This window comes from Amaranthus tricolor, chromosome 4 (genome assembly GCF_026212465.1).
Source record: "Amaranthus tricolor cultivar Red isolate AtriRed21 chromosome 4, ASM2621246v1, whole genome shotgun sequence".
Classification (NCBI taxonomy): domain Eukaryota; kingdom Viridiplantae; phylum Streptophyta; class Magnoliopsida; order Caryophyllales; family Amaranthaceae; genus Amaranthus; species Amaranthus tricolor.
The window spans coordinates 3,334,982-3,344,525 of NC_080050.1; the positions used below are offsets into that span (position 1 = coordinate 3,334,982).

General features: G+C 28.4%; 1 protein-coding gene across 1 annotated transcript; it reads left to right on the forward strand.

Moving 5' to 3' along the window:
* The first annotated feature begins 3,328 nt into the window (after positions 1–3,328).
* On the forward strand, positions 3,329–9,037 carry LOC130810544 (protein CURVATURE THYLAKOID 1B, chloroplastic). Its single transcript, XM_057676648.1, has 6 exons — positions 3,329–3,665; positions 5,595–5,731; positions 6,380–6,466; positions 7,489–7,551; positions 7,658–7,695; positions 8,728–9,037. The coding sequence occupies exons 1-6, from the start codon at positions 3,494–3,496 to the stop codon at positions 8,777–8,779; spliced, it is 549 nt and encodes a 182-aa protein (XP_057532631.1). The 5' UTR covers positions 3,329–3,493; the 3' UTR covers positions 8,780–9,037.
* Positions 9,038–9,544: the final 507 nt, after the last annotated feature.

Here is a 9,544-nt window from a genome sequence, read left to right on the forward strand (position 1 = left end):
GTATTTCATTATTAAAATACTTTTGTTTTTGAATACAGGAATGTGAGCACAACGTTAATTTAATCGAGATAAATGACCATCATCAATATTCCTAAGTGCAGAAATATTTATCGTAATTAATTATTTTTGTACGTGTTAGTATTTATACAATTTTAATTTTATTCTTGAATAGAATTATTAAAACATGTTTGGAAGTTGTAATATTTATATAATTTTAATATATGCTTGATGTTAAGATTATTTCTTAATTTATAATTTGGTGGTTTTTACGTTATATTATTGGTGAATTAGAAAGAAATTTATGTTTGAATAGAGGGTCATAAATTGTAGAGAGTGATGTCAAAAAGTGTCACAATATTGCAAAAAGTGACATTATAATGTGTCGGGAAAAAAAGTTAGTGATGGATCAATCGTCGGTATTAGTAATAGTGACTGAATTATGAATGCAAAAAACAACACAAACGAGCAACACAAGTGTCGCCAATCGACAAATTAAGATAATATTAGTGTTGCTAATTAACAAATAGCAACATTCAAAATTGTCTTAAAATGATAATTTGACATAAATGGGCAAAAAAGGACATATAGTGACGCAAAAAAGCATCGCAAATGCGAATTTTGACAACTAAAGCGTCGTAAAATGAAACTAAAAGTGACATAAAAATCGTCCTAATTGGTGAGAATTGTGACGCTGTTTAGAGTGTCGGTAAATAGCGACATTGAAAATCCCAACGTTTTTTAAAGCGTCGCAAAATGTAAAACTAAGCGTCGCAAACTGTGTTAAAAAACAAACTACAATATTGCAATTTACTCTCTTCATCAATTTGAGACAAAGTCTTGTATGAGACTGTCTTACTATATGATGAACTCATATAATTAGTCTATTTTTTTAGTGGTTACTTTAAAATTATAAGTAATCACTTTAACATACTAAAGTGTATATGAGTCAATTTAATAAAAATGGTCTAAAAATAAAACCGTGTCATTTAAAAATTTATGCTTTGAGATTGCTACTGATAGTAACATGAAAAATGTTGTTATCCATGAATAGCAATCAAGGACTAAGTAGTAATTGTAGCATGTAACTTATTCGGAGTATTTTACTTTTGATATCTTTTAAGAATATATCCATTCAAATCTTTGCGAAAATATATCATTGTATATAGTTGATTTTTCTAGCATTCCTTCCTTATACTTTCACATTTTTAAACCATGTATATGGAGTATTCCAAGCGTTTATTCAAGCATAATGAAGAATCAGTACACATTAACATCAATATATTGTATTTTATGATTGTATATAATATCTAAATTTATAATTATGACATATCATGAACTAGATGGATACAAGTGCACAGATGTTATTGATATTATTATTTTATTAAATTTAATTCATTTACAACATAAACTTAATTATTACTCATATCTTTGTATTCGTTATAATAATATATATCAAAGTGACTACATAATTTTTTATATAATTATATCAAAACATGTATGCGAAAAATAAACAAAAAATTACAATATTTTTATAATCAGGTAAGTCGTATAACTCGTATTTGTCATTTGATTAAATCACACATGAGTAATTGTGGCTCAATGGATAGATCATCTGTATGTAGAGTAAAAGGTTTGGGGTTCGACCCCTACTAGGTGCAGCCGCACAGGTTTCAGTTGGGAGGTTTCTTGACTGTGCACATCTCTCTGTACTCCCTCCTTGAGGAGAACATGTATGATTTGTCTGCATCTTTCAGGAAAAAGTAAACCCCTACACCCGAACCCTGTCTTGTGCGGAATATGTGGGGTGTCCTTTACCTTTACACAAGAGTGAGACACATTTTTGCATAAGTAAATACTTGCAAATTGCAATAGAATACTCTGTTTGTTATCAAATAAATCATTCTTTTTAATATGAACCCATTATTGAAAAATTTTATATTTCCCATCAATATATTATATAGGAAAAATTACATAAAATAATTCAATATTTTTATGATTTTTCTATAATAATCCCACCTATTGATTAACCATGAACAATCCCGATTTTGGAGGGAATTTTCCTAGAGTAAACCCACTAATCGGATGACTTGCTATAACAAGTTTTATTTTTTTAAAAAAGATAAATTAAAATAAAAAATGTCGAAAAAAATGTTAAAAAAAGTTTTAATTTTTTTATTATTTAAAATTTTTTATGTAAATTTTCAAAATTTTTATCTAATTTTACATTAATTTTCAGTTTACTTTTTTGGTGAGTTACGTACTATAGCAGGTCATCGGGTTATCCAAGTTTACTCTAGGCAAATACCCCATAAAGTTGAAATTATTCATGATTAATCAATAGTTGAAATTCTTGTAGGAAAATCATGAAAAGGTTGAATTATTCTAGGTAATTTTTCCTTATTATTTATTAGTTTAATTTGTCGATTTTTATTATGTATATATAGTATAAATTTAGAGCTTAATTAAGACTTAAAATTGCCTCTATAAAAATAGTAAATTAAATGCAAGATGTTCACTTAGGATATGGGTAACTAAGCCGATTATCTCCAATTTTTAAAAAAATAAATCAAATTCTATAACTCATTTAATAAACATATTTAATCAACTATTTATTTAATGTTATTCAATCAACCCATTTAAAGTAGTATTTTTCAAAGATTATTTAAAATTTTGCTATATTAATAGATTTATAATTTTCAAATATTTCCATTAAAGATATAACAAATATTTTTTTCCAAATTTATGATGTATTTCAAAAAGATTTTAATGTTTATTACTCTAAGATTTGTTGTTCTTAAACAAGTCATAAACATACTCCTATCATGTTTCGGTTCAAAATCTTAACTGAAATGCAACTCAATTCATTTACATATTAAATCATGTCAACATATTAGTTAATTGGGTTCGAAAACACAAACTAAAACGACGAGTTAAATTATGATCAAATTGAATTAGCGTTTGCAACCATAATTCAAACTAGGCTAACATACTCTCCTTATTTTCTTTTTAATGTTTTATTTTTTTTTTGGTAAAAATAATTAAACACCATAAAAAAAAAAAAAAGATTTAGCTTACCTAAAAACAATGCACTATCATACACCATAGAATATGATCCAATGAGATATTTCCATAAGATGAAAAGAAGTTTGATCCAAATCCAAGGGTCCATTTATAACATCTCACCCAATTAAACACCATAAAACTCCTATCCAAATTGCCACGTCAGCACTATCCTGATCATACACTTCATTTGAGTGGCTCTCCATCACTCTTTTCTTAGTAATTACCCAAAAAATATCATCTCCAAATACTCCCTTATTTTTCTTTTGTTCACCACTCACTTAATTTTTTTTTGGTGTAATTAATTAATAATATTAATATATCAATTGGAATTTTCCTTGTTACAATATCACACTTGGCAGGAGTTTATTTGGCCTAACAATCCTTATTTTTATTCAAGCATAATCAATAGAGAAGTAAAAATTAGCTAAGAATGGCCACTTGCACCACCAATGCACTTTCTATCTCCTCCACCTCCGCCTTGATGGACGCTAAGGCGGCGGCTCGACAACCGGCTTCCGCCTCGCCGCAATGTGTTACGCTTCCAACTCTCCCACCTCCGCCTTTCCAATCCCAAAGCCGTCTTATTAAGAGTGCTGCTTACTGTATGTCAAATTTTGTTTAGATTGATTTATAATTTTATTTGGCTTGCAAATTTTGGTAATTGAATTACTAATTACTAGGATTAGGAGTAATATAATCAAATATTGTCTAAAATTTTTTTTTATCAATTTCTCGTGGAATGATAATATTGTTGAAGTTGATTATTATTGTCTAAGAAAAAACTAATTTAGTATGTCAAAAGACCAACTCGATTAATAATTAAGTTAATAGTTATAAACACAAGATATATCAAAATTAAAATAAAAAAGTTTAAAATAAAAAATACACAGCTAAATGTGTAAAATACGTTTTAAAAGTTTTTCTTTAAAAAAATTAGAACACATAAAGGGGGCTTGTTAATTGTGGAATGTTATCTTATACTCCATTTGGATAGATAGATATGCAGGCTTGTAGAAAAACATAGTTGATCTTTTATTCTATTTTGGTCTCTAAAGCTAATTAAGGCGACTTATGAGTAAAGCTATACGTCCAATAATATTTTACTAATATAATTTTATTTTATTTATTATTCGATGTTGGCTAGAGAATTCCTATAGACAAAGAAAAAAGAAAAAATAATTAAAAGCCTATCACAACGGTAAAATATGTGATAACTATATTCCAACAACTATTTTCACCCAACATTAATTAATAAATTTAGGCGTTAATTAGAGAGTTAAATATGTGATAACTAATAATTGTAGCTCTATAGGCTGTAAATTTGTTATTACTGGTATGGTTTGTACACAATAGAAAAGTTAAATGGAAACAAATTCCTTGAAGTTTTAATCTAAAAGCAAATAAGAATAACAAGAGTTGTTCATCAAATTTATATATTAGTTAACCTTTCATATAAATCTTTGATGCGGGATTAGGCTATTTTCCAACTCTAACTGCTACCCCAACATAATCGGTACTATATTATTGATCATATTTATGATTTGGAATTAAATTATGTCGTGAACATCTTGATTCTCTATTATACACCTAAAATATATATATTTGAGTAATTAGTTATGAAATAATTGCTTGATTAGAGTCTAAGTATGAAACTTAAGCTCTAATGTTACCAAGATCGTAAGGCACAAAGTAACTTTGATGAACCAATATAATTTCAATGACTATGACAATATCTAAAGGAAATAAAACAATACAAAAGAACACAAAGATTTAAGGAGGTTCACCCAATGATAGCTATGTCCTCCGTGATGTGTAGTGTGTCTTGTTTATATTATAACAATTGAGAAATACAACTCTTACAATGAAGTATTACAAATGATGTCAGAGAATGCAAAGGTTATGTGTTTAGGTTTAGTGGTTTGTGTTTGATGTGTTTGGATGAACAAATGAGCTCCCTATTCATAGGGGAAATCACACTAATCAATATTCAATACATTAAAGCTAAGAATTAATAACAATGAAACAGCTACAAGGACTTGAAGAGTCAAAAAAGCATCTTAGGAACATCTGAAAATCCTCTCGACCAAAGCAGAGGCTCACTCGGTCGAGCGGGATACAGGAAGCTACTGGATACATTCTGTTTGCTCGTTCGACCCACCCTGGATCTCGCTCGGTCGAGCGGCCTTTAGAGGGCATTCTGACAGCTTTGCTTGACCTAGCATAGTAGAGCATTTTTTCAACTTCTTCATTAAGCCTCATAACTCTCATGATTATGTCCTACTTCATTACTTTCATAACTCATGAATTAATCCACACTTTAACCAACATTATAAATCACAAATATTAAGTCACAACTTAATACACTCATTCAAGTCATCCATAGGATGAATGCACACATCAATTGTGCACTCAAGTCACACCATTAGTCTCAACAATCTCCACCTTGACTTGAGTTCACCCTAGTCAAAGCATTTATCTGGTTATACGCTAATTAATCAATTAGTTAATAAAGTGGTGAAAATTGAAAATAGGTCGAAAGATAGCTAGAAATGTGGTTACATTAGCCACAACAGGAGAAGCTCCAGCAGCAGCACCAGTAGCAACACCCACATCTCCTGAAACTTCCGAGGCTGACCCTTCTGAGCTTTTCAAATCTCTCCAAGAAGCTGTTAGTAATTTTACCTACTCTTTTAATTACTTCTTTATTCGGCAAGTTTTTTTTCATGACACGAGTCTATACAATCAACTCATTTTTCTAATTGATCGTTTTATAATTATAAGTGGTGATTTATAAATGATCACTTTCGCTTTAAGACTTACTTTAAAACTATAACTGATCACTTTAATTGTACGTGGTCACTTTAATTAAAATTGTAAATGCTCACATTAAGGTTAGATCACTATGAGATTGTAATAAGCTATCACTCTAAGTTTGTAAGTCATTAGTTTAAGACTGTAAAGGCCAATACAATATAAATGGTTTTACGTAAGATTGTTTCACTTGGAAATTTGTTTTCATTTTTTAGTATTCATTATTTTTCTCAACATTCTGAAAATTAAAACAAATAATAAACAAGTGACAATCTTTGTTATTTGGACTCGTTACATATATATATGTAACGTGACTATGTATTTAAGTATCTGACTCGACAAATATTTAAAATTATAATGATTTGGCTTAAAATAAAATGTTTAAAAGTCTAAATGTCAAAGAGTTGAGAATCTGAATTCACTATTACTCGAGGTAAAATGAAAAGTACAAGTAACATATTGGACTAATACATATTATATGGATAAATTGGTGTGATATGTACAGTGGGACAAAGTTGAAGACAAATATGCAGTGAGTTCACTAGCTGTAGCTGGATTTGTTGGTCTTTGGGGTTCTGCTGGTTTAATCTCTGTAAGTTTTCTTTAATCTTCCTCTTAATTTATGCTTACTTTTGCTTTATACTTAATTATAGAGGTATATAATTATTACGAATTTATATAATTAGTCTAATTCTCTAAATTGAATAATTACTATAAGACAGTATCTATATATTAAATCAGCTAATAAAAATTATCTCACTTGTTAGAGTATATAACATATCCTGGGGCCTTAACCATCAGCTTAAGCTTTTGGTTAAATTGGTTTCTTGACATGGTATCAGAGTCAACGTGAGAGGTCACGGGTTCGAATCTCAACCACCCCTCATTTAAAGTGGAATATTCAGCGTCTATGCGCATCCACACTTCTAGCCCAATGGAGTCTCGTGTGAGGGGGCGTGTTAGAGTATATAACATATCGTGGGGCCTCAACCATCAGCTTAAACTTTTGGTTGAGTTGGTTCCTTGACATCACTGTAAAACTTTTTTTTGAGAATTTTGCGAAAATAATTAATGAAAGGCATCATGGTGTAGTTAGTGTATGTTTTCTTCGACTTATTTTAAGTTTATTCGGTTCATTGCTAACAAGCTCATTAGAAATGAGATACTGGTAAGTTCTGATTAATAATTAGTTATTGTAACTTCAATTGAAATTATCTTAGGTTGTGCTTATATTTTATTTTTTAAATTTTACATTTATGAAGTTGCAAATGAAATATTGGAATGATTTATTCCATATCGATAAACTAAAGATGATGTGCACATTTTATAAGTTATTGGAATTCTTCTTCCCGTTGCCATATGATTTTGGGATGTGTATATCTTTGGCTTATAAAGTGTGCGCACCTCGTATTTTCCCGATAATGGCTGGCATACATAATAAGTCCAAGACAATTGACAAGATTTGAAAAATTACCGTTAAATTCAAATTTAATTTTTTTTTATTTGTGAGACACTAAATTTAAACAAGTTTTAAATTTTTAAATGAAGGTTATTTTTTAAGGAAAATTATGTCAATATTAAATTCTTAATTATCTTTATTTCTTTTGTTGATAGGCCATTGACAGGCTTCCTTTGATACCTGGTGTTTTTGAGATAGTAGGCATTGGCTACAGTGGGGTACTCTCAAAATCCATTCTAATTTATTTTGTATGATTGAAATATTGCTAACCATAATTATTAATTTATATTGATCGATATTTTTTTCTTTTGGTTTATAATACAGTGGTTTGCATACAATAATTTACTCTCTGTGGATAAAAGGTAAAATTTCGACTACACATATTTAGAATTTATATTAAGTGGAGTCATGTAAGTCAAAATTAAATCATCAACTTTAAAGTTAATGTTGTATAAAATAGAACTTTGAAATATAAAAAGTCAGTACATTTTTAATTTTGGTCCTGTAGCAAAAATATATAAATTAACTATCTTTTACATTAAATATGTATTAAGATAATTAAATAAGATTTTACTTGACTATATTTTATATTAAACAATATGTTAATAAGATCGATTAATGAACATTAATGATTATAGTGAATATACCACTATTAGATACCAGAGATGGTACTTAATGAACATTTATAAGAACTAAATGGAATCAATTAACCCCATTTGCTTGTAGTTGTACCTCTCTATGCCCTAGACATTAATATAAATTATTTTATGGCTTGTTTGATACTCGGTACTAAATAGTGATAATGGTAATTGAAAGTTATTGTAATTTTGGTAGGAATATCTTTTGACTGGTTTAATGGTCATACATATTTTCTTTTAACAATCTCATTTTGTTCCCAAAATTTATTCTAAATGCATTACCGTTTGAACATGTGGTATTAGATGTAATACAAAAGTGTGAACAAAAAATCTTATTTATGATCAAATTTTCATTATCAGAGAAATGACATGATATATATTATAAAAAGCTACTATAAATCTTCTCATTCTACACTATAAATCATTTTTATTCCCATCATTTAGTACGGATTATCATTATCAAATGGAATGTAAGGAAAATTGAGTTATAAAAATCTCACCTTTAAGTGGTAAGCTTATATTACAAAATATAGATGTATCTTTGAGGGTGTATAAGGTAATCGACCGTACAGGGTTTTCTCTTTCTCCCGTATATGAAAAAGTTAATTAAAAAAAATATGTTAAGTTTTATTAATAAAATAATTATATTTACTATAAATAAGGCGTAAAATAAAAGATTTGCACAGAGCCTTTAAATTTTCTAAGACCGCTGTTGTCAAAATTGTAATCTCATACTATATTTGTAATGTGTTTCAGGGAAGCCTTAATACAAAAAATTAAGGACACATACGAGGACATAATTGGGTGATTAGCTAAATTAAAGACATCAAGAGGAAGTAAGGAGGAAATTGAGGATACCCAAAAGAGTTGAATAGAGATTCTGCAGTGCTTTTAGCAATTTCCTACTTCTCTTTTGTATTTATTATTATTATTATTATTATTATTATTATTATTATTATTATTATTATTATATAAATCCCTCTAACATTTAAGTAAATTAATAATTCTTGTAATTTACTCTATAAATCCTTCACTATCTTGTATCTATGTTCTTTCCAAATCCTCAGCTTTGTAGCATCCAATAATACCAATATTGTTGTTCATGTTAAATTTCTTGAGCAATACCTTATCATAACCTTCTATTCAAGTGTATTTTAGGTCTACTTTTCGCTTATGAAAAAGACAAATAATTTTATTTTTTTTTTGAAATGTAACATCTCATTATAAAAGTGCATGCTTACTAAGAAAATAATGCAAATTTTTCATTGAAACAAATTTGAGGAAAAAATAAATTACATAAAAGAAAATTACTATTTACACCAAACTACTTAATAAATGCACAACCCACACATTTCAATTTCTCTTTCTCTCTATAATTCTCTCAAAGAACTCTTGTTTCTTTCTAAAGATTCATACTCTGAGATACAATTAAAATGAAAACTAAAACACAATTTATAAAAATGTTTACCACCTAAGTTTAGCCTATGAAAACTTATCACTACCTTTTAATAGCAAACTATAAATTTAGTTTCACCATTAACTTTCAATGGTAATGCATGATTGTTTTTCACCA

Coding starts and splice junctions, on each gene's coding strand:
- LOC130810544 (XM_057676648.1), top strand. CDS start 3,494: ATGGCCACTTGCACCACCAATGCACTTTCTATCTCCTCCACCTCCGCC. Junction 5,732..6,379: donor TCAAATCTCTCCAAGAAGCT/GTTAGTAATTTT, acceptor TGATATGTACAG/TGGGACAAAGTTGAAGACAA. Junction 7,552..7,657: donor TAGGCATTGGCTACAGTGGG/GTACTCTCAAAA, acceptor TTTATAATACAG/TGGTTTGCATACAATAATTT.